Source organism: Corylus avellana, chromosome 1, assembly GCF_965113065.1.
Source record: "Corylus avellana chromosome 1, dhCorAvel1.hap1.2, whole genome shotgun sequence".
NCBI lineage: Eukaryota > Viridiplantae > Streptophyta > Magnoliopsida > Fagales > Betulaceae > Corylus > Corylus avellana.
Genome location: NC_142490.1, coordinates 21,964,796 through 21,989,878, shown reverse-complemented (window position 1 = coordinate 21,989,878; position 25,083 = coordinate 21,964,796). Strand labels below are relative to the sequence as shown.

The window sequence follows — 25,083 nt, the reverse complement described above, 5'->3', positions numbered from 1 at the left end:
TTGATGCCATGGTAATGTTGAACCGACTAATGAAAACTAGCACAACCCAAACTATGTTATGTCTAGGGCGGCTCCTGACTATGTTGACATCACATGTAGCGCAACCACGACTATGTTGACGTCATCTAGGGCGCACGAGTCTGACTATGCTGAAGTCAGTGATGATACTAACACATGTTCGTTTGTCAAGATTACAAATTGAAGTCTTGGGGATCAATATGTAACACGTCTTTTATAATGAATACCTTTGGAGTTGATTGTCCACTAGAATGATTTTATTTAAAAAAATTTCACTTCGTCACAAAATCTATGTGTTCATTTATTTTCTACCTATTGCAATTGCGCAAATTGGCATAACATCTTGCAGGCTAAAACATATTTTAGTAGCCAATGAAAATAGATTTTGTTACAACATGTGTGATAGTTATAAAGAGTCTTGAATTCAGAAATTTCTTAAGAGACAGATTGGGACTTGGAGCAAAGTAATTGGACTCTTAAGAAATGCTATCCCTATAAACTAAAAGAGTTTTGATGCATCTTTTGAACCCTTAATTTTGGGTTATAAGTTAAACTAATTCCAATCTAACACTAGAATTCACCTGTGAGGATTTCCTCTGGCATCCTATGCTTGCTTGTGCCTTTAACTTTGCCTTATAATAAGCCTTTGGAAGATGAAGGTTACTATATTTTCACTTAAGTTATATATATTTTATTGTATGGGGAATCTTCTTTATTGAAGATAACAACATTAATACTAGACTTTCATTCTTTTTCTTTAGATTTGGGAATTTGCATTAGTTATTAGTACTTTTCCTTTTATGCACAATCTTTGTTAGGATCAGGATTTCCTCAAAATTTCTTTGAAATTGCAGATTCTGAAATTGTTAATTCCTAGTCACGCTTTGCATTTTAACGGATTGAAACGTGCCAGCTATCTGGTATCTTTATCTCGAGGCGACTAAAAACTTTTTTTCCTTCCAAAACAGAAAAAGTTTATTCCCAAAACATGTTAGGATTATGATTTGATCATTATATGAGGCTCATTGCACGACTTAATTGTGTTTCGTGCAATTACATTAATACCAGTTTGTTGGAATGTTTTCCGGGTTTGAATATCAACTACTTTAGCACGTTGCCTATGACCACCAATAATGCAGTCTAAAGGAAACCAATTAAACTGAAACGAACTGACATCAAGACAAAAAGAGACTATTTGGTAACACGTTCATATTGTGTTTAAAGTCACTCCTGGCAGGTTGTGTAGCTTCTTGAACGTTAATACATAATTATGAGTATATCTTATTTTTGCGAAAATCAGAAATATTAAACTCGAGATGGATTAAAGATGCTTAATATTCTGAGAATATTATGATACTAGTGGATGGCAATTTGTAAGACATAAGATCAACAATTGGGATTTAATTATTTACATAATATGATACCTTTGTGTCATTGATTCTAACATGATCAAAGATTTCTTAGAATTTTTTAAATATTATTAATTTATCATCTAAAATCTGAATAATTATTATAAAATTGGATAATAGAAAGATTTTTTTCTCGTCAGCACCCATCACTTCATTCCTTTTCGTCGGACTCATCCGCTTGACCCACCATTTCTTAACGAACAAATTTGCAGGGAAAAAAGCACAGCAGAAAAGATAACCCCCATTAACACAACTCCAAACTTTCAAAGAGAGAGCGATGGGGGCGATAACAAGCGCAGTGATAGCAATAGCGGGGGTGGTGCTGGGCTGGATCGCCATCGAGATCGCCTGCAAGCCCTGCCTGGACCAGGGCCGCACCGCCATCGACCGCTCTCTCAACCCAGATTACGACCCCGACGACGACGTTTCCTCCAACATTCGCGCCCCTCTCAACCCCACCTCCGATTTTCAAGAGATCCTCGCCGATCCAACGCCCCCCGTTGCTTCTTCAGCTCCCGTCAAGGCCGTTTGATCACTTAACTCATCGCCCCTCTTCTTCTCTGGTATTTTCCAAACCGCCACCATACAGTTTAAAGGAAAGGAAATGAAAAGGTTTTCGCGTGTGTGTGTGTGTATCTAATGTTTTTTGTGAGTTTGAGACGCTGGTTGCTGACATGAATTGTTGGACTTCTGTTGTTGTGAATGAATCAGAGATTGTTGCTTACATGTTCGTTGTTTTGCCAATTGTATGAAAAATGTCAAGACTGATTCTATAAGAGAAGCTTTTTTTTATAAATTTGATTGTTGCTGCCAATGTTACTTATATGGGTTTGATTTTTTTTTTTTTTTTTTAGGCTCGGTATAATGGCAATTACCTCACATCCATAATGCAGGTTATGAGAAAAAATGGTGTGTTTTAGGTGAGAGTGGTCAAAGTCTTGAAAGAAAACCGGGAGTTTTGATTGTGAAATATTAATTGAAGGAAGAAATGTGAGGCCAAGATGTTGGACGTGGAGAGACAAGTAGACTTTGTGTTCTTGAAAGATTGAAGTTTGAAATGGGTTTTACTTGGGAAACATTCTTGAGCTTGGTGTTCACAGAGAAATATTGGTTATTGCTTTAGTACACAATTTGGTCTTCCTCTTTATTTTGAAGATTCCATTGATTTTGAAACTACCAATCTCTCATACACTCTCTTACCCGGCGTGCCCCTGTGTGGGATATTACTGTTCTGAGAAGGCATTAACATTTCAGGATGCATTTGTGGCACATGAATCATCTTGTTTTTGAATGTATTGCTGCTGTGTTCCATGGTATAATAGGTTTCATCATGTGCCTGTTTCTGTACTGCTTTGGTGGACAATTGGCGGAGGCTTTATCATTTATGTGTGCTACTTGTTTGCTTAACAGATTAAGTTCTTTGTTTTCTAGCATTCAATGAGTGGAGTGATCAAGGTTTTTCTAGCAATTAACAAAGTAAATTCTTAGACCAGCTCTTAATGTTGTTTCCAGGAATTAAGAGCTCCAGTCATTGATCAAAACCACTTAAAATACATTTGGCAAAAGTTTCATGTTCTTCTTTTCTGGAAGCAACCCACTATTTTTAGTGATCTTCTTACCCATACCCCTTCACTAAAATACTTTAAAAGGCTGAGACGCATTGCAATTTGGGGTTAAGTACAAAGCCTGATTGCTGTCAAACTGCAACACAATCTGCCTGCATTGACTTTCGGTTGCAAGTTCTGAGGGAAATTAAATGCCATGTTTTCCTTGGAAAAACATTTCGCCACCTGATGAAGAACAGCCGTGTTATGTGTATTTTGCATGCATTTCTATCAAGGAATTTCCTTGTTGATGATGATTGGAATGCATGCTGGGGAAATTGAAATGTTGACTTCCACTTGAAGGTGTTGGGGGGTAGGATCATCTTCCCAGCCGCTTGCCATATGTAGGTTTTGTGGAAGGGCATTAAGGAAGAATTAGTTCACTTGCAGCAGCTTCAGAAAGCTGTAATCGAAATAAATGATTGTGTTGTGGCCACCGGGACCTTATGTAAAGGAAAAGAAATGATTTAAACTTGTGATACCATCTGAATATATTGGAAATCATTTTCTTTTCTTTCTTTTTTTCTCTCTTGGAAATCAAGTTAAGCTATGCAATTTTCATTTTATAAAGTTTATGCTCCCCTCAAATCTACCTTTTAATCTTTTATCTTTTACTCTTTTCTTTCTTGGTAATTGACAAATGCATCCGATAGATTTGAACTCGATAGATCGTATACTTTTGGGGAACCACCTCATATTTGAGGATTGAAGTGCCATTAGACTAGAATAGGGTTGAACTCTCTCTCTCTCTCTCTCTCTCTCTCTCTCTCTCGTTTTCTAAGTTGGGTTCTCTGTAAATTCGCATAAGTGGGAATTATTTTTTATTTTTTATTTTTGGTCAAAATTTCAGCAACCAAAATTTAAGTAGATTTGCACAAGTACGCTTTGGGGGTTGGGATTTGTAAATGAAGAAGGTGATGATGACTTGGTGCTTTGCCGTTTGTAAATGACGAAGATGAACAAGAAGAAGAAGAAGAAACGCAATTTATGATTTCGGTGAAGTAGGTGTTTTGCAATTTCGTCTAGGTTTTGTGCTAAAGAGCAAAAGCAATTTTAAATAATTATTTTCATAAAATAAAGAAGAAAGATAAACAGGTGAAACAATATTTAGAAAAAATGCAAGTTCTGGTTAACCATTTTGCATTAAAAAAAAAAAAAAAAAAAAAAAAAAAAAAAAAAAAGGGACTAAGCCATTGGGAATGCTCTAATAAAGCGGCCATTTAACCAAACGATGAAAGCTAAGGGGAACACAAAACATGGCATTCCATTAAACTTGTCTTATGAAGATAGCATTATGGTAAATGTTGTCTACATATAAACGAGTATATAATACAACAGTCAGTATTTCGAGTAATTTCCCTGTTAATAAACAGAGCACCCTACACACTCCCACTTGCCTCAAACAGGGATTTTACTTTTTCTTTTTTCTTTTTTTCTTTTTTTCTTTTTTTTTTTCACTGACCCTTTTGCCAGAAAGTGTTCGATTATCATCAAGCATATCAAGTCTTGTAAAGAAAGAGAAGTTTCAGAACAGCGATTAAATATGCTTTACAATTTCTCAGTATTGGACCGCAACAAAAATGAAAACTACGAATTACTGTACATGAATCTGACAAGAGATTAACATCCTGCCTTTCTCTGCAGACGACAGAAGTCTCCCATGTCATTTACAAAGGGAGAGTAAAAAAGAGATTGATCACGCCAAGTAATTGTATATCTGCGGGTTGTTTTTGTCACGCTCCAGATACTCCCTGTCAATCAGGCTTTCAATCCTTTTCTTCAAATCAGCTGGCTTTATTGGAAACTTGAGCTGTTCACAGGGAAAAAGGGGAAAAAAAAAAAAAAAAAAAAACTAAATTTCAGCACCATGCCAATAATATATTCCAATTCATCTTACATTTAAATTAGTCAGCCTGTCCAGTTTATGCCTCTCAGGCCACCAAATCACTTTGTGTTTAATCCCAGTTTAGAAGAGCACTTCCATATTTCCATGAAATCAATGATTTGGTGAAATCAGCCTTGCCATTGGTATTTGATTTACAGTATGGAGATGGCAAAATTTTAAGAGAAAGATGATTAAAACACTTACCTCTAATTAGTAAAATTAACTTTAATAATGAAAAAGGGAAAACATATACCTGCTGGAAGAGTTCGGTTATCAGAAGCGTGTGACTCAGTACTTTTCTAGTCTTCATTATTCGAACGATGGCAGCATCAACCTACAATGCATCAAGCAAGTAATGCAAAAATTACATTCGGAGAGTTTGGAGTTTCAATTGGGACTAGGGGATAATATTAGCATGTGCATATATTGATATATGAATGTAACATGGTTTTAACCTGATATTGACGGTCCTGAAATACTCTTTCGGTGGTGCTTGTATTCTCCTCCACTGTTTCCTTCATTTGGATTGCATTTACCTGCTCGCATAAATGCAGCGTTAGCTTCCAATCTCCATCATATGAGTGGCAATCAAAATTCAAAAGTCCAGCAGTTTTTCCAACCAAAGTTTACAACAGTGTCTTTGAGTTCACAAATTCACTTTTGACAGTTGTCAGGCTTATGCAAGTTGGGATTATAATCACCACTCTTGTTACTTAACATACAAATAGGCTTATGCAAGTTGGGATCAAAATCACCACTCTTGTTACTTAACATACAAATAGATATACCTTTATACGGTAAAGAGGAGCCGTAAATATGTCATTGAACATAAATGAATCATCATCCTCCACATCTCTACCCTTAGGCAACTGTGGCACATATATAAATGGGAAAATAGAAATAGTCAAAATAAATAAATAAACAATCCAAAAATTTCCAATTTTACAAGTACGTGTATATTATTTAAACTTGACTACCTACCTTTTGTAGGACTCGAACTTTCCCACATGCAAGGGACTGCAGAGTCCTCCTCAGTTCCTTATCCTCAATCCCGGTTGAGTCCTTAATATCTTGAAAACTTAGCTTCTCCGCATCATTAAAGAGCATTAACACAACAGTCTGGTGTAGAAGACACACAACATGACCAAAATACAATAAGATATCCACTTGGGTAGGCAAAATCAACCAAAACAAAAGAAAAATAAAGAATATTGAAACAACAATGGCCTAAAAGAGACCAACCTGAAATAGTGAAACGGCCAGCTCCTTTTTACCTTTAGGAAATTCGGCTTTTAACACACAGTGACCTAGTGAATTTTGCCACATTAAGCGCCTTCCACTGTACTTGCTCAAGTAGAACTCCTTGAAAATGTCCTATTGCACCAAGCAAAAGAAAAGACTGAGACAACCGTCAAGAAGTACAATGACGTTGCCTACAATTGAATGCAGATATTCGGTGGTTTTCCCCAACCTGGTAGACATTCAATTCATGAGGAAGTCTGACATCCATGGGCGGATATGTTGGCCAGTACCTGCAGTTAGCAACACAAAAACCAACTAAGCTCCTTGGAAACATTCAGTGAATGAATATTTCGATTGGGTTTGTCAAGAAACTAAGACCTACCCTGTTGTTAAAACATGCACACTCAGCTCAATCCCTGATGGGAGTTTTGTCCTGGCCTGGGATGATTGTTTGAAGGATTCATTTATCTCTTTTGATAATTCAATGTCCTGACAACATTTCAACAAATATTGCAAAATATTTCATTAAGTGACCCATACAAGCTCATTATAAAAGCACATAAGGAGACTTTTTCTTAATGGATAAACAAAAAAAAGTCACCGACAAAGATTTTTAAGAAATAAAAGCTCATACGGTATCTTGCAGTCATAAGGATAATATAGAGAAAGTCAAATTGCCTACAGGAGCTCATATGATAAACTTCTTACTGTAGAAAGTCAACCCAACACTTCATCTCCCTCTCTGACTTCCTTAATACATAAATCAGAAGAGGAGCATAAAGTAAAGCCCAAGTATACACGACATATATGAAGACAAATTATTATCAGTGCAGTACAGGATTCGATGTTAACTAGACTTGATCTTCATCCAGTTGTTAATAAGTCCTGCTTCTTGGAATTCATAATAAGTTGATCCAGTACTGACGAGAATTCAAAATGTGAATCCATGCTTATTTATATCATTGCCTCTAGTGGAATCATGCAATTTCTTTGTCTAAATTATTCTTGCATAGCTAAAGAGAGTTGCAAATTAACACAACTGCTCCCATTCCAAAATCCCTAAGAGTTGGACCCAGACAGCGGTGTTAACACTTAGGGGTATATTTGGTACACAGAATGGCTATTCCATTAAAAAATGAATAGCTTTTATCAGGAAACGGAAGAAGGTTGAATAGAAAAGCACTGGCGGTCAAGACCAAAAGTGCCACCCATTGATGGAATCAACATGTCTAGGAGGCAATATCTAGAGCAAACAGCCTGAGGTCCATTAATGATAAATCTAGAGCAATAATGATAAATCAAAAATTTCAAACTAAAAATTTGTAAGTATCCAAAAATACGCATACTTTGAACATTCCCTCAAGTTTGTTTGTAAATTGGCTGCCACACTCTGTCTTCAGCTGCATTAGCAATAAAAAAATTGTTAGCCTTATGAATTCATGAAAAACATTCAGCAAATATATTTACATGTTAAATTATCTATCCTTAACCTTAGAGATCATCGACTTCTCCGCGTCAATAGAAGCACTCTTTCCCAAAAGCAACCTTTTCGCAAGATCCTTCTTGTAGAATGCTTCAAACACATCCTTGCCCTTCATTAATAAGAAAAAATATGAGACATGTTTCTCAGTATTATTTTGAAGACAAACATGACAAGAGAAGTAAATAGCACCAAAAAAACAAAGAAACACTAACAGCAAATAGAACTGTCAGTTAATCCATCCAAGAGCTGAACTAACCTGGATAAATCTGAATAAAACCAGAACTTTATCGAGTGTACCCTCCAATTCCTCCTCAGAAGTACCCTTATTCCCAGCACGAAGCTTCTCATCCAGAAACTTTGCAATCAGCTCAGCAGGCCGGTTCTATTTAAAGAAGTACAAACATTATACTCTTCAGTCAAATAATTGAAATACATAAAAATGATGACCAACTGATAACAAAACTTTAGTAAGATTGAGATAGATTTTAACCAGTTCCAGAATTTAAAATTCTTTCCCAGAACAACTCCCACCAAGAAAGAAACTTCCAGGGGATTTCAAGACTTATCAGCTTTGTCTAGGGTACTCCAAATAATGTAACAACTGAAGCAGTATTATTGATTCTGGCTGGGCAGAATGCTGTATAATTATTGAAGTCACATGAGGTAGTGTGTTTCAAATCTAGTGATCTTTCCTGAAATGGAAAATTAGTGATTGGATTATTCAAATTAGAGGTCTGGCGGTTTGCATCCTGGATACACACCAAAAAGTTGCTAATAACAATTTCTGATACAAAATCTATGTAATTTTCAGGATACAATTCGACTTGCTAGTAACTGCGTTTAAAAAAATTGGTATACATAACACCGGTCACAAATGCCTGCCATTTGGGATCCAGAGCAAAGTTAGTTATCTGGTTGGGAAATGGTAATCACCAAACTTTGGCTAATCTGGTTCCTATGTTTAAAACTCATAGATGCATCTCCAACCCAAACCTTTCTTTCTTTCTTTTTCCAATTGGTGCTTCAACTGCAAAATCTAGCAGTAACAGCGCTATAATATAAGCTAAATGGCTCTCTCTTGCTATTCCCCATCCAAAGATCAAGGAAAAGCTCATTGCTTGATACTTGAATACCTTTTTTTTGTTGGATATTAGACTTGAAGCTATTCCAAACAACTCTCACCTTCCACCCTTGGACAAATACATCATTTTCCAACTAGCTAGCCGACGCTCAATCTTTTCTACTACATCCCAAATAGACTTGGCCTTGTAAGAGGCCCCAACAAAAGACCAAGATACTGCAAAGAGGAAACCCCAAAACCCAAAAAGACAGCCAACCCTTCTACATTATCCAGATTACCCACAGGCACCAATTCTAAGTTATGCCAAGTTAACCTTCAAACTGGAGACAGCTTCAAAACATAAGAATAAAGCGCACGCAGATAGTGAAGGTGATCAAGATTGGCCCCACAAAAAACCAAAGTACCATTTGCGAACAAAGTGTGATATACTAACCACACCATAGTGCTCGTACCCCACAGAGAAGCTTGAGAGAAGACCCCCCATCAACAGTTGGGGTAAGCATTTTACTAAAAGCTTCCATGACAATAACGAACAGGAAAGGAGATAAAGGATCTCCATGCCTCAACCCACGGACGGGAGCTACTGAAGAAACTGGATGGATTGCCATTCACTAAGACGGAGAAGCATACCGAAGAGATGCAATGTGCTATCCAAGAGTACCATTTCTACCCAAATGCGCACATTCTCAACAAATACATTATTATCATTACTAGTGGAATTTTCTTATCTTTTTTTCTTTTTAATTAGGTAACTTCACACAGATACATGAGTAGAACAGTGAAATCATGCTATCCTACCCACTGCAATCAGGTTGTTCTGGTTGGAAGTAATTTGATGGAAATAAGGCGAGAATAATAATGTCTTTCTTTAGCTTTGGATAAGAAAGGCTGTTAGTCAGTGTTGGCCCCAATAAAGCATGCCTTTGTAAGGTAGATCTGGATGCAGTCCTGCGCTACAGCATTTTTGCATGGAGTGGACCCTCTCAAAAACCAAAGCTGCTCACTAGCACTTAACAGCTCAGGAACTCCATCATTGCACCAAACTATCCCCTTCTTACACGGAATATTCTAAAATATGACAAATCTAATTCTCAAGTGAAGTTGATAGAGGAAGGGTTAATAGCATATAAAGAAAAATTTATTAATTTGAATCTAGTACAAGTCGAGTAATAAAAATCAATAATAAAATTATTCTTACCTACTTGAACTTAACTAGAAGTTAACGCTCACCAATTACTATATTCATGCTTTCATGTTTGTATTTTGTTCTTCCTATTATTGTACTTCTCTACCTTGAAACTCCTTACATGAAACTTTGTCATGGATTATCCATTTGTTCAATTTATAAATGACATAGAAAACAAGGGGAACAAGAAAACAGATAAAACAAAATTTATTACCTGACGGAGATTGATGAGATGCTCAAATGCATCCTTAATGGTGTTGCAAAATCCATCATTCTTGGAAAAGCTTTCTTCCCATATTGTGTCAAGCGAAGCCTTAAATTCTAAAAGGGACGACACCATATCTTTGTCTTTCTCTTCATCCATAACAATGCCCTGCCCAGTTCTGCGAATGTATGAGCTAAGAGCTTGCCTTAGTGATTCAAGAGCACTCACCCTTGAAAACAGTGAATACATCCTCTGAAGGTCCTCAATACGGTTGCCATCCATTAGCATCATGAAGCCCTGGAAAAATCATAGAAAGCTAATGATCTAGAAATGATGAAAAACACTGCCATTTGTATAGTGAAGGCAAGAAATAAGGAGAAAGTAAGGATTAACTCAGAGAACAATGAGAAAATCGTGTCCTCTTTCACACCTTATCAAGAATGGCAGATATGTGGTGTTCAAGGAGTTTCTTTTCTGCAGTTGCAATTAGTGGCTTTCTTGTACTTGCGTCCAGGTAGAGTAAACATCTTTCATGTTCCTCGTGCAACCTTGTCTGTAACAATGGGTTAACCACAAACCCCCAAAAGGTGAACAGAAATCACATTATGTAGAATCAGTTGATAAGCTAGATAAAATTGTATTTATACAATTAAGTAACTAATAAGTAAAGTACGATAGCAAGGAAAATACAGAAGAATATAATAACTTATAGTTTGAAGAGAGGAGGGGGAAAAAAATGCACCTCCACATGCTTCAAATAATCTGGAACGTCTGATTGCTGCATGTATTTCATTCCTTCAGCAGCATAAAACTCAGATGTACACTCAAGGAATGGCTTCTCAAAGCTTTCTGAGTAAATTCCTAGAGCAGTAAACATCTTCAAAAGATGGTTAAGAAGAGTTCTATCAACTGCTTCACCTAATCTGAAATATCAAACAGAACAAAGCAAATTACAACTTGAAATACCAAGTTTCTTAATATGATAACGGATGATCCAACCATCAACCACATATAAAGAAGAATTAAAATTCTTTGATCATGTAGATGATAATTACAGGCAACGGCTGAAAAGAACATGCTAGAAATCGGCTAGCATAAAAGCATAATCTTGAAATTGAATTCATCAATCAGAATGTTAATGGGTTGGTGGATTCTTCCCAAGATGATTAAACAAATCAAATGATGCCAAAGAAAAAAAAAATTAAGTGCCAGACCCTCGCCAAGCAGAATGGCAACACAGTTTGGAATGGTTCTATATACAAATGTAAGTTCCTGACTCTGGAACAAGTTTTATAATTAACATTACATAAGGAATTAAGGATCTTGGTACCAAAATCAAGATTTTAACCTAGTAGGGAATTATAAAAACCAGATGCAACTACCATGTCTAAATTTTGTGAACTAATTCATTGCACTACAGGCTTAAACATTTTCTTGATAACGCATCCCCACATGCATCAAGTTTATTCCACTAACTCAGGTGTGATTAATGCACCATCAGAAAACCTCAAACACACACAAAAAGAAAGCTAACAAATACATGAGTACACACACACACGTATGGTTTTCTATTTGTATTTTAATAAGGGAAGTAGAAACATATAAGAGAAAGGACAAGACTGTTAATTACAAGAATTAAAAGAGTATATATCCTTGCAACTAACATACTTTTTGTGACCCATTCCACTAGAGATATTAATAAGTAGTGCACTATGTACTTCTTTCCTAATAGTCCTCTTGGACCCCAACACCCCCAAAAAGCCAAAAATAGGTGAAAAGGAAAAGCATATTATAGGGGCAGAAATCTCTTAAACCTAATGAGAAACTTTATTTGATGCAAAGCGAAATAGAATACACTACTTCAACTATCATATGGAATTCTTTTCTTCTTTGGGAGGGAGGGAGGGAAAGGGGGGCGGGGGGGGGGGGGGGGGGGGGGGGGCCTGTTTTTTACAAACTTCCAAGGAACAGGATTGTCAACAATAATTTATAGCCAGTGTCCAGACAATTTCAAGGATAACATCCTATAGCGAGTCTCAAGGACTATGTGAAAATTGTGTCAAAATCCACAAGATTGCAGCAGCAACATCATCACCACTTAAAAAATATGACCGTAGCTAGTTCATTAATCACTTACAGAACAAGAGAAAACTAAAGGGCCAGAAAGGCCTGAAACAGGAGGCTAGCACCTATTACCAAAGATATAAACTTCCCTGGAATCTCCACACAAGAACACCAAAAAGACACGACAGAACTGAAAACCACGTCAAGAACCACGGAAAAGAGAATATTTAAAACTTTTGGAGATGTATGATGAATTGCATTTCTGCATAAATTAGAATCCCTGCAATCCCATGATTAACTTGAAGTAGAAGAATGCATATTTACCTTTCCCTCTCAATCATTCTTAAAAGGCCAGTGACAGTTTTGTGCTCAACTTCTGGAGACAATGAAAGATGTTTGCGGAAAAGCTGCAATCCCATGTCCCACAGTGATCGTACGCTAGGTGTTTGCTTCACATATGTTCTATCTAGATACAAGGCTATACCACGAATCAACAACATTTGATCACAAAGATCCTGCCAGCATCTCTCGACGAGTGATAAAAAAACCACCAAATCTGGGCTTTGGCCAACCAAGGATTGCAGCGCTGCATATATGTGTGCTTCACACTCCTTTTCAATCCGTTGATAAAGATTTCCCCCCAATTTGTGCAGACAAAGATCATTAACAGCCTAAGGACAACATTATGCATTGGCTCAGAAATCATTATTGATTAGAAATTTTACATTGGAAAAGGTCACTGAACTTCAAACAAAGAGATAGAAAAATGTATCAGGCTCTACCTGATAAAGTATTTCTGAGTCAATAGGATCTGGCTGCTTTAAAAAGATAGCAGATATAGCCGACTTCAGCTTTGCCCATGTATCCTCTTCAAAATTTGCAGGCAGTGTTGGTTTAGCTACAGAGAAACAAAAAGGGAAATGGAAAAATAAAACACATTAGTCCCTTTCTCCAAAAAATAGCAGAAGCTATAAAGATTTTTGGATTCCAAGCTTCATCACTGCTAGTTTTTTTTTCTACTTCAACAGAACTTTTGTTGGTCTCTCACAATTTACTATCACAATACTAAACTTACGAACTAGAGAATCTCGCTAGAAGCCATAATGCATATCAATATATCTCCATCTATCCGTTGCATGATAGTAATCAAACAGAGTATAAGTCCAAACAAGTGTGCAGTAAGAATAGACGAGAATTTCTTATTTGAAAAATAACAACAATAGGATAAATATTCATTAAACCTAGGCAAAACAATTCTCAAGGGCCATCAAAAGGAGGAATGTAAGTTTGGTTGGCACAAGTCATATGAAAAATAAAGCATATTATCAGATGCTTATGAGTCATTTCACTCTATTGGTTTACTTTTGGAACCCTTGATATGGATTTACAATATGAATTTTTTTTATTTTTGGTAAGTAACCAAAATTTTATAAAAAACAAAATGGCACAACCCAAGTACACAAGAAACATAAAGAGAGACACCTAAACAGAAAAGAAGAAAAAAAACAAGAAAATCCTGAAAGCTAGAAGAATGAAGACAAACAATAGATGTTGTCCACTAATCAGGGGTTTTGAAGAAAAAGGCCTTGAGCTCCTCCATCGATCTCACGCAATCCTCAAAACAACAAACACATCTCTCTCCATAAACACCACATTAAACAAGATGGGATCATTTCTACGCTATAGCACTTTGAGAAGAACCACATTGCAGTTTCCAACAAGTGAAGAGAACCACTACTCATAGAGGCAAGACCCACTTTAACCTATAAAGGTTGAAAATTGAACTCCATAAGGCATGAACAATCACACAATGGAGAAGAATGTGATCTACAAATTCCCCAGTCTTCTTGCACATGCAACACCAATTTACCACTATGAGATGTTGTTTCCTTAAATTATCTCTCGACTCCTTTTTTAGTCTTTTATACTCCTCCAAGACGCATCCAGGAGAAGTGGATAGCATGTCGTGGACTCCTTCTAGCAGCCACAATTTTACAGTGAAGAGATATTATGAAATGTTACAATCAGGTGAGCACAGCACATTCCCTTGGAAAAGTATTTGGAAGGCCAAGGACCCTCCTCGCGTTGCTTTCTTCTTATGGGCAGTAGCACAGAGTAGAATGCTCACAGTGGATAATCTTAGAATGAGGGGTTTCACTCTAGCTAATCGGTGTTGTCTGTGTAAAAAAAATGAGTAAACTATTAATCACCTTCTCATCCACTACGAGCATACTTCAGATCTCTGGCACTTGATTTTTAACATTTTCGGAATCTTGTGGGTAATGCCTAGTAACATCCTAGAGCTTCTTCATTGCTGGATAGTTCAAGGGAGGGGACATCCCAAAGAGGCAATCTGGAAAGTTATTCGTCTCTCTTAATGTGGAGCATTTGGAGAGAAAGGAACCCGCACCTCTTTGAGGATAGTGAGACCAACGTGCTCTTTCTAAAATCTTCCTTTTTGAGATCTCTTTTATTCGGTTATTGTAAATGTTCCTAACTTTGTCTCAGCAAATCTGGTAGATTTGATTTGCTTTTTACATTGTAGCAGCTTTTCAGGTTACGGCCCTCTTGTATACTCTTCGTGTGCGAGGGCTTTGCCCTTTTTCTCTCAATAGTATCATAATTATTCATAAAAAATAAAATAAAAGAAAATTAAAAATTAAAAATTAAAAATTAAAAATTATCCATGGTGAGGATCTTCCCTAAAGCTTCTGACCAAGCAAAGAACACAACTCTTGAGGAACCTTGCTCCGCCAAATACTTCTCCAAGGGCAAGAGTCACTCTCATAGGAAGTACGGACATTATAAAAAGATTTGGCCCAACATAAGATTTCGCCACCCAACATATGAAAAAACATGGTGAAGAAAACCACCTCATAGTCTTGCGCCGCTCTAATAAAATCAATATTCCATTGAAGAGGGTCACTAGCGAGCTGTAAACGTTCTGCCACGGCAGCATCTTTGGAACGGGCTAAACAAAATAACTCCAGAAGCACTACCTTAAGGGACTGCTCCCAATACTACACGTCATGCCAAAATGTAACCTTGGAGCCATCCCCTACTTCAAGTCCAATGTGCCTAGAGAACTCCACCCCAACCTTATCTAATAAATTTCCATAAACCAACCCCATGCGACCCATTAAGCTCACCAGAACACCATCCACCCCACAAGCTGCCATATTTTCAATCCACAAACACTCTCCACAAAGCCTCTCTCTCAAAACCATAGCACTATAACCATTTTTCCAATAGAGCTCAGTTAAAAAGAACTAAATTTCTCACCCCCAACCCTCCCTCAACAATCGAAGAACAAACTTTAGACCAATTCACCAATTGATATTTGATCTCCTCGCCAATACCACCCACAAAAATCCTGCTGCAACTTCTTGATGAGGTAAGCAACACCAGCAAGGATGGGAAAAAGAGACAAGAAATAGGTAGGCACATTAAACAAGGTGCTCTTAATCAAAGTAATCCTACCACCCTTTGAGAATACAACATTTTCCAACCAGCCAAATGGCACTCTATCTTCTCAATAATACCACCCCAAATAGATCTGGCCTTAAAAGAAGCTCCCAATGGAAGACCTAGATACTTCATAGGCAAGGATGAAACCCTGCAACCCAAAATGCAATCCAACCCTTCTACATTGCTAACATTGCCAGTAGGGAGCAGTTCTGGATTTATTGAGAAGATAGATTTTAATCCTCACACTACATGGATTTAAAATAACACCTTCGAGCTGTTATTTAAAATCCTTGAGTTTAGCTCTTTGAATTTGTCTACAGAGTGCAAGGAGAACTCACTCTGCATTATATGGAAGTCTTTCCTAGCAATGGCTTTAAATTTGGGGGCACATACCAAATCCAGCCTTTCCAAATTCACCACTATAGAACATGAACTTAGATTTTTTTTATATATAAGAATAAATTTAATTTAATTTTTTTTTATAAGTAAAATAACTATAATTAAATTATAAGGATTACTACACAATTTTGTGTCCTGATCTTATGCTCATGAGATACTTAGTGATTAATTCAGAGCATGTAAAACATCACACATCTATATGTTACACTTCCTCTTAAGAGGCTCCAAGTTTTAAGGAATGTACATGTTTCTACCTTTCTGAGAATCATTACGCTAAAAGAATTGCTACATTTTACCTCCCAATTATAAGACTCAATTCTTAGCTCAAGTTATTATCATTATATTTAGCTACAACAAGGCATCTCTATTAAGCTTTCCACAGGGTGTATCACAACATCAACAAATTAATATACAACAGATCTCATCAAATTGGAGGAGCTTCATTGGGATTAAAGCAAGAAGAGCCTAGAATCAACCCACAAAGTAGCTACAAGACATGGAGGGTAAGAAGCAGTTAAAATACAAAGGTTGTGTAACAACAACATAGTACCTGGACAGGCAAGAACATTGACACCATTTTCCTCAAGGGACTCTATCGAGAAATGCAGAGTGATGGGAAGGAAGAGGAGAAAAGAGAGTCAAATCCTTTTTTTGGTAGGGGGTATAATAGGAGTGAGAAGAGGAGGTGTGGAAAAAGACATCCCTACAGCTCCACCGTTCCCTATCCACCCAAAGGTAGGAAAATTGGAGGGAGAGTATAGGAAACCTCTTTTATTTTTTGGTAAGAATGGGGAAGTTGATGCCATGACCAGATTTGACATTATTCCCCTTAGAGTGGCACACTCCCCCATTCCTTCCCTATTCAAGCACAACAGGAGGTAAGAACACACTCCTCTCCATCCCTCCCGGCCTTCCCCTCACCCCTCTCCATCCCCTCTACCAAACAGAGTGTAAATCAAACTAAGGAAAGCGTATAAACAGAAAATGAATATGATCAATCTACTATCATCGACATAATCCTTAAATTTGTTCACACACCAACCATTATGGAAATGGTGTCCCTAAAACCAATACCCACCTCGAATTACCATAAAACAACACCTTATTTTTATCATTGGTTAATAAGCCAGCAGATTGCATTCAAAAATGCAATACCCGTCAAATTCAATCACCCAAGCATCCTAACCCTAGATGAATCGGAAGCCCTTAACTCTTCAAGAAAATGCAAAATGCAACCAAATATTTAAGAATAGAAACCCTATTCAGCTAAGTTGCACAACGGACATTGAACAGATTTCTCATAAGCACCAATATCAGCTCTATTCCATTAAAATAAGGTTCTGGGATCAGTACCCAGATCCAAAAACCAAAGTAATCTTAAATCCCACTCTAAAAATTGCACAAATATGAAATAAAATTCAAGAATCCCAGTTGAATTTCACCTAAAAACTAAAGCCAAACCCTACAATTCCAGCTAAAAGAAAGATCTTTACAGACACGAACCCTAGAATTATCCAATTACACACACAAGAGACGTATATAACAGCATTGAAAACCTTTGAGGAGCTTGATAACGAGCTTCTTAGCAGGCTGGGGTGGCTGGGCCTTCTTCCGGGACAAATTGGCGGCGACGGAGCGAGGGGGCGCAGAGGAGTCGTCGGGCTTGAGATCGTCGTCTAGGGCCATAGAGGAGGGATCGAAAACGACGACGTTGTTGCTGTGAGCGGTGTTGTCTTGGTGGTGGTGTAGGCCGTTTTTGGGGTCGAAAGCGAGGGCTTGGGACTTGGCCTTTTTCATAGGGGGGAAGTGAGGAGGGGGAGGAGAAGGAGGAGAGGTGGAGGCAGTGGTGGCGTCGCTGGTGGCTGAGCGTTTGGTGGGGAGAGACATGAAATGGAAATTATCAGGAGGGCATTGTAAGCGTAGAACGGTAGAAGAAAGGAAAAGAGGAAGCGAGGGTCGGAGAAGGGAACAGATATGTCTGCCGAAAGAGAGAGGGACAAGGAGAAGGCTCCTTTTCCTTCTTTTCTTTTCTTTTTCTTTTTTTTTTTTTTTTTTCTTCTTTGTCCAACGAGTCTCTAAAATAAAATAAAATAAAAGGCAAAACCCTTAGCAACTTTTTTTTCATTTTTTTAAAGATAAAATTTCATTAATACAAGTAAACTAAATACTCCTTTTCCATTTGAATAATTAAATAGTATTTATTTTATGGTCAAAATTTTAACCTAATGCATTTAACAGTAAATATGATGTTAATGTTGGCAAAAAATTATATCATATAACATTATATTTACCGTTAGATACACAAACTTTAAATATTAACCATAAAATTAATGCATTTGATATGGTGAGGATCCTTCTCCAGATGATCTGTGGAAGTCCCTAACATCAATTGCCCCAAAACAATTAATATTGTATCAAAACTCATAAAATAAATTGGAAGACTAGAAAAATTGTATGTCTATTGGATTCCTAGCTTGAATTGTAATATTAGCTTTGGAAGGGCTAATGAGTATGCTAAGTTCATTAGGCATCAATGAAAGTAAGAATTTTGACTTTTAAGTTTTAGCCAAATTTTTTAGCCAAACCCTAGTGAAGAATGTTCGTGTATGGACCACTGAACGTTCGATCTTAACCATATCCTCGAAGCTCAAGCATGGAACACTGAACGTTTGACCTGCAACCCTAAAATCGTTAAGTAATAGTACACCCAACGTTCAATTGTACACAAACATGCAAAAGCAACTCAATCTTATCTTCAGTTTTTCCTCACTTATAAATACATCATCTCCTTCATTCCTTAGCTCACATATGTCCCTTTTGCTCAATGTCACCCTTGTGTGAGTGTGTGATGGTGTTTTGGTGGATAATAAGTGTTTCTTTGGTGGTTTTGCTCTTAATGAGGTAATTTTCTTAACTCAACTCATTCTTTGTATTGTTGTTATGATGTTTGAGTGTTTTTTCATAGCGTAACTTGTAGGTTTTTAAGCTTGCAATGTGTTATTAGCCTTAATCATAGTTTAACGATAGTTTAGAGTTTTAATAATATTGGATGTGGTTTTTTCTACATGGATATATTATTATGGTTTAAAACTCTGTTAGAAATTGTGGTAAAATCTTGGGATTTACTTAGGAGTAGTTTGGTTGTTTTTTTGTTTAAAATGGGTTTTTTACCTAGCACTGAACATGCGACATTCTCGGTATGAATATTTGATGTCGTGGCTAAACGTTTGAACCCCTCTATTTGAATGTTCGATGGTTAGACAGAAAGTGTGTTTTAACTTTTGAGCGTGTTTAGGTTTATGGTTTGTGTTAGCTCGGGTTTTAAATTAATTATAGGTCTTTTCTTAAATGTCGAGATTGTGGAGCCTCAAGAGGATTTTGAAGAAGCATCAAAAGACCCAAGTGAATAAAAACTCACATGGATACTTGTTGTTACTTTCTTTCTGCATAGCATGGTTATTGTATATATTAAAAGTGCATGTTTACAACTCTCATTAAATACTTTTTTGATTATTATGAACTATATTTTGTGAAAATGTATACTCATTAAACAATATAATTGAAATTATGAAATTTGTAAAAGCATGCATGTAAAAGAGGAAAATAATGAAATTTCAGCGTATGACATGATACACTGGTACATGCGGGATAATGACCATATGCTTACTATAATTATAAGAATTAGCCATATGGTCAAAAATATGTATATTATTTATGCTTGGCCTTGGATCCAATGATTATTTGTGACCGGTGTAGCCATATTTATGTGGTGGTTACTATAGACAAACATAGGTTAGGCTGCTAGTGAATGAACGGTAGCATACAGTATCAGGAGCACCGGTATTATATTAAAAGTCCCTTATGACAACGCCAACCCTATTGAGAATGGGTTAATATATCTGGTAGACCATATGGTGTTGAACTATGATATAATTATCCTATTATAGCATAAATTATATCTATATTTCATTCATGACTATTTTGTTAAATGATCAACGATAACCTTACATTACTATACGTGATTTATATATAATTGAGTTCACTACATGACAAGTGGTACACCATGTATATTATTACTCACTAAGTCATAGACTTACTCTTATATCCTTTTTCCACCTATGAAAAATGTGTTGTTTTACAATTAGGGTACCTTTAAATGTTAGTTTGATATGGACTTAGAGGCAGATGCGGCCATTTAGCAGTTGACACTTGATGACTTATTATGAGTATGGGTGAAAAGGCGGTTATGGTAGCGGTTATTGGCTAAAACCGCTAATCGTAACTGCCTAGGCGGTTAGTAAAATTTACTAACCGCCTCCGCTAACCGCCTAGGCGGTTAACTACCTATATGGTTAACCGGTGGTTAGCGGTTAACCGTTTTTTAAAGGAAAAAAAAATTAAAAAATTAAAAATTTGTGTTTAGCTCAGCTCACCATTCTCCCTGGCTAGCCGAGCTCGCCTACCAGGCAAGCCGAGTACTCGAAGTTTGGCTCTTGGCTTACCTAGTGTAAGTGCTTGACTAAGACAATATTTAGAGGATTAGGAAAGGACATGTGCTTTATATAGATGAGGTGGCTGCTTTATGGTTATCCTGATGCGGTTATTTTTGGTTATCCTGTTAGCAGTTAATGACCGCCTCGCTTGTACACTCCTAGATAGAATGATATAAATCATAATGTTTTCACTGCTTAGTATTATATTTTTGAGAAGTATAGATTTTTGAGTCTTATTCCTTATGAAATGAGATTGGGAGGTGAATCATAAGGGTCTAAAGGGCGATGGCCTCTCCAAAAATTTTAAAATATATTTTTAACCCCTAGGCCAAAAAGTCATAACCAGGGAAACATGGAAGCTAAGACTACTGGTTACAATGATACAACCAAGAACCAAGGTACAAGCAACTTTTGTCAATTTTTTTTTTTTTTACTAGTGAATATCAGTTCATCCCTTCATATCATTCGTACATACTGAGGGCCGATTTAACCTGATATAAATTCTTTTTAGACTTTCTACTTAATAATCCAAGAGTTATTTGTTGATTTGAATTAGTTGGTTCATTTTGTATGTATATAGTCCAGCATGAATCCAAAGGAAGATGGTCATTAATTGGTGACCCCCCACGGGCTGCTGGCTGCCCGCTGCTGCCGCTCTCTTTGCTTGTCAAGAAGTAGAATGACCTTCCCAAATATGTTTAGCCCGACAAGCCCTCGGCTCCGTAGCCTTAATTAAATAATAAAGGCCTGATTTAGAGCACCAAATCACCTTGATCCAACTCTTGAATTAAACCTAATATAATTAATTAAAAGCATCTCTAGCAAGAGTTTTCATTTTACTACTCAAAATACAACTTTTTTCATTTTAGCTATTAGTTTTTCACTACACACTCCAACAAGAACATCTATTAACTATATACTTTAATTAAATATTATTTTATTAGTTTATTATCATTTCCTTGTCTTCCACATAGAAAGTGATAAAGAGAAAATGAGAGAGAAAAGATTAAAAAAATAGAAAGAAAAAGAAAATATAATAAAATATTACTTACAAGTTGTTACAGTAACTTGTAAATATGAAAGTTTACTGTAGTAGTAGTAGGAAAATCTTTTATTTTACAGTATCTGTTGGAGCAAGAAAAGTTAACAAAATAGTTAAATTTAACTAAAAATCTAGTTTAGAAACACTGTTGAAGATGGTCTAAAGGGGTAACTTCACTTTACACCTCCTGAATTACCATGCGATTTGATAAGCTTTCCAAACTTCAAAACTTCTCAATTTGAATCCTTCAACTTTCAATTGAAGTCAATTTGAATCTCTTCGTCAGATTTTAAATGTTAAAAGTAAGACAATAACGTTTATACCCTTGACTTTTATATAAAATTTCAAATTCACCATTAATTTCAAACTAAAAAAAAAAAATCAGTAGTATTTTGGTCTTTTTTAGTTAGAAGTTAAAGAGAGTAGTTCAAATTTAGAGGTTTTGAAGTTTGAAAAATTTATCAAGTTACATGATAATTCAGGGATTTAAAGTAAAATTACTCTTTAATTAAATTTGTCACACCATTAATATAAAATAATAATTATCGAATAAAAATGTGATTTGTAAACTTGCTCTTTTCACGTAACCTTCATCCCATGAATTTGTCAATAAATAACCTGGCACGGCACCGCGAGGCGAAAGAACACTACGAACAAGATGATGGACCGACGACATCCCACGTCTCTTTCCTTCAAAATGTCAAGGACAAGTTTTTTCTTGCACGTGCAATGATTGTGCTGAGGCTGGTTTCCTTGTATACCATATTGTCAACGAAAAGTTATGTTTTGGAGGCAGCAAAACATCAGAAATTAAAAGGAAAAAAAATAAATAAAGGAAAGATGAAGGAAATTTCAGGATTGGTCGTTGCGTTTAATTAGTCAAATAAAAAAAGTACAAGGAAGGACGAAGATATTGAAGTGTAACGGGAAAGGAAACAGCTCTCCAGCCATGTCTAGGGTAGGGCGGCCCCCCACCAATAGGGTGGTCGTATTTTATGGTCGAAAGGTGGCTAGGATAGTGCAAGGCCACCCCAACCGTGGCTACACGCACCTCTAAGGTGGCTCGTAGGCCATTCCCACTCACAAGGGTGGCTGTTTGACAGCCACTACCTTTTTTTTTTATTAAATAATTTTTGTTTTATATATTTGTTTATTAATAGTGACGCGTATTATTATTTTATTGGTGTTGGCGTGACACACTAACATAATTCATCAAGTTTTTTGGCAAAATTTGACTGCAATGATTAGATTGTTATTTTGGCCTATCCCAAGATCTCTGAATTATTTTTTATATTGTAGGAAATGATTTGTAATTTAAGTTAACCACAGTGGCTAATTTTACATTTATCCCAATTTTTTTTAAAAAAAATTATTTATGCTACTTCTATAGTTAACATTTTAAAGTTTTAATAATTATTGTTAATTCAATGCTTTAAATTTTGTTCAATCTTAATCTTTATTACCTTTAGAAGATGTAGAGTTTGTTTGTGATTGCACCTTGAGGGGTCTAAAAGTGCTTTTAACACTCAAAAAGTCCGTTTGAAGAAAAAAGTAACTGTCTAGTAAAAAAAATTAAAAGGGTTTTTAAGGGTCAAAAAACTTAAAAATTGTCAAAATGCATTTTTGGTAAAAACTTAAAAATAAAGATTTTAGCCAAAAACGCTTTTTAACTTAAAAGCTCTATTTATCAAACCCAATTTCAATCAGGCACGATTAGACAAATATTTCCTTTTTGTTGGAACATGTTAAATACATTCTCAATGGATGTAATATTTCAACAACCATATCGATGGAGCTATAGCCAATTAGCCATTAATGGATGGATGACTATATTACCCTCTACCATCAACCACCTAACGGCTTAATTAAACCTAAACGTAGCAAATTTGTTGCTTTTATTCGTTCAACTCTAGACCCTAACTAGCTTAGCAATAAACTTACGTTGATTTCTTCATCATCATTTTGTACGTTTTTCACGGTTTTTGAATACTTTAAGAAGAAAAATTGCAATTGAACTTAATTATCCAAACAGTAATGTCACCTAGGAAAAGAGGCGGAGTTTGATATGTATAGGGGCGAAGGGCCAAATATTTTAGTGAGTATGGGCCAATAAGCAAAAAAAAAAAAAAAAATTACCTTAATTTTTTTTTTCTTTGTGTGGGGGGCCATGGCCTACACCGGCCACCGCTCAGTTTTGTCACTGTTCATATCTGTGAGTTTCTCAATAAACATTTGATGAACTCGACTCTTCATGTATTCAAATGGATAATAGTTCAAATAGTAAATATAAGAGTTTTTTTTTTTTTTTTTTTTTTAAGATTTATTTGTCGAAATAAATAGGCAAACTAATTGTTCAAACATTTAAACTTTATAAACACATTCTTATATTTACTGGCAATAATATTTCACCATGGGTCCTACTCAATTGGCTCCTAGGATATAATCAAGCCAACTGCAAGAGAAAATTAATTAAGACATCATCATGAGACATAATATAATTCATTCATTTTTCAACCATCTCCATAGTGAATGGATTAATCCACCATTGAATTTGTGTGTGGTCCACATGAGTCCACAAATTTAATAGTTGATCTATTGAATTTATAAGATGAAATGAAAAAAAAATGAAAAAAAAATTAACGTAAATCATTTTTTCTCTCTCGTCATAGAAACACAACATTTATACAGTAACTAGGTAATATCTACACTCAAGTAAAATAAAATTACCACATAATTCCCTTTAATCGCAAGATTTATAATATCAATGTGAGATACGATCTCTCCAGCTACATTGAACATAGAGTTTTACAATGAGTTATACCAAAAACCCTGTAAAAACCCTGTAAGAGCAGTATTTGCATTCTCACAAAAACTATTTTTTTGTTATTTTGGTGAGGTAATTTGATGAGAATGCCTAAAAAGTTTCATTTTCAGCTTCGCTACTTTGATGAAAAAAAAAATAGTGAGCGAATAGAATAAAAAAAATAGTTTCTCTCTCTCCGTTTTTCTTTTATGTTTTTCTCCTCTTATAGTTAAAGAAATAATAAACAAATCTTTTTTTAAAAAAAAAATTAAATAAAATAGTGAAATTAAATTGTTAAAATAATGAGGCCGTAAAAGAGACGGTCCGCCAAAAACCCTAACAAATTATATTATTTGACCCAAAAGTCAAAATACTATGCTAGCTTAAGCATTAGAGTCGCGTGAAACATTTTTATCCGCTTGATTAGAAAGATTCCCATGCATGTACGTTGTCTTTTCCTCTTACGCACGTAAGTGGAGGTAAAAAGGTTTGACTTCGGCAAAATGCTGATTCCGAAATTGCGTTCTATGACTCTGACTTTTAGTCCTTCCGGACTGCAATTTGGCGGTCAATTGGTTCGCCTCCTCTCTCAATTGTCAAACCTCAGCATTGCTGAACCTTCCAAAGTCCAACGTATAAAACCCACAATAGGAATCAAATCCAAAAGCACACCGATCGAAACCAACCCATTTAGCTTTTCT

At 36.0% G+C, this 25,083-nt stretch overlaps 2 protein-coding genes across 2 annotated transcripts; one reads left to right on the top strand and one right to left on the bottom strand.

Moving 5' to 3' along the window:
• The first annotated feature begins 1,579 nt into the window (after positions 1 to 1,579).
• On the top strand, positions 1,580 to 2,234 carry LOC132171904 (uncharacterized). The gene has a single exon (XM_059583314.2). The coding sequence runs from the start codon at positions 1,705 to 1,707 to the stop codon at positions 1,957 to 1,959; it is 255 nt and encodes an 84-aa protein (XP_059439297.1). The 5' UTR covers positions 1,580 to 1,704; the 3' UTR covers positions 1,960 to 2,234.
• A 2,041-nt stretch (positions 2,235 to 4,275) lies between these two features.
• CUL4 (cullin4) lies at positions 4,276 to 18,051 on the bottom strand. Its single transcript, XM_088517949.1, has 17 exons — positions 17,601 to 18,051; positions 12,960 to 13,075; positions 12,502 to 12,848; positions 10,856 to 11,036; positions 10,544 to 10,666; positions 10,123 to 10,410; positions 7,898 to 8,023; positions 7,649 to 7,750; positions 7,505 to 7,558; positions 6,541 to 6,647; positions 6,388 to 6,448; positions 6,159 to 6,290; positions 5,898 to 6,035; positions 5,705 to 5,785; positions 5,372 to 5,452; positions 5,170 to 5,250; positions 4,276 to 4,841 (listed from the first exon to the last, which is right to left on the bottom strand). The coding sequence occupies exons 1-17, from the start codon at positions 17,929 to 17,931 to the stop codon at positions 4,728 to 4,730; spliced, it is 2,463 nt and encodes an 820-aa protein (XP_088374075.1). The 5' UTR covers positions 17,932 to 18,051; the 3' UTR covers positions 4,276 to 4,727.
• Positions 18,052 to 25,083: the final 7,032 nt, after the last annotated feature.

Bases quoted from the DNA above. Each gene is read 5' to 3' on its own strand.
- CUL4 (XM_088517949.1), bottom strand. From the start codon at position 17,931: ATGTCTCTCCCCACCAAACGCTCAGCCACCAGCGACGCCACCACTGCC. The intron at 10,667-10,855 runs GTGCATTTTTTT...CCATTGTTACAG, and splicing joins ATTATTTGAAGCATGTGGAG to ACAAGGTTGCACGAGGAACA. The intron at 8,024-10,122 runs GTAATAAATTTT...TTCTTTAAATAG, and splicing joins ATCTCATCAATCTCCGTCAG to AACCGGCCTGCTGAGCTGAT.
- LOC132171904 (XM_059583314.2), top strand. From the start codon at position 1,705: ATGGGGGCGATAACAAGCGCAGTGATAGCAATAGCGGGGGTGGTGCTG.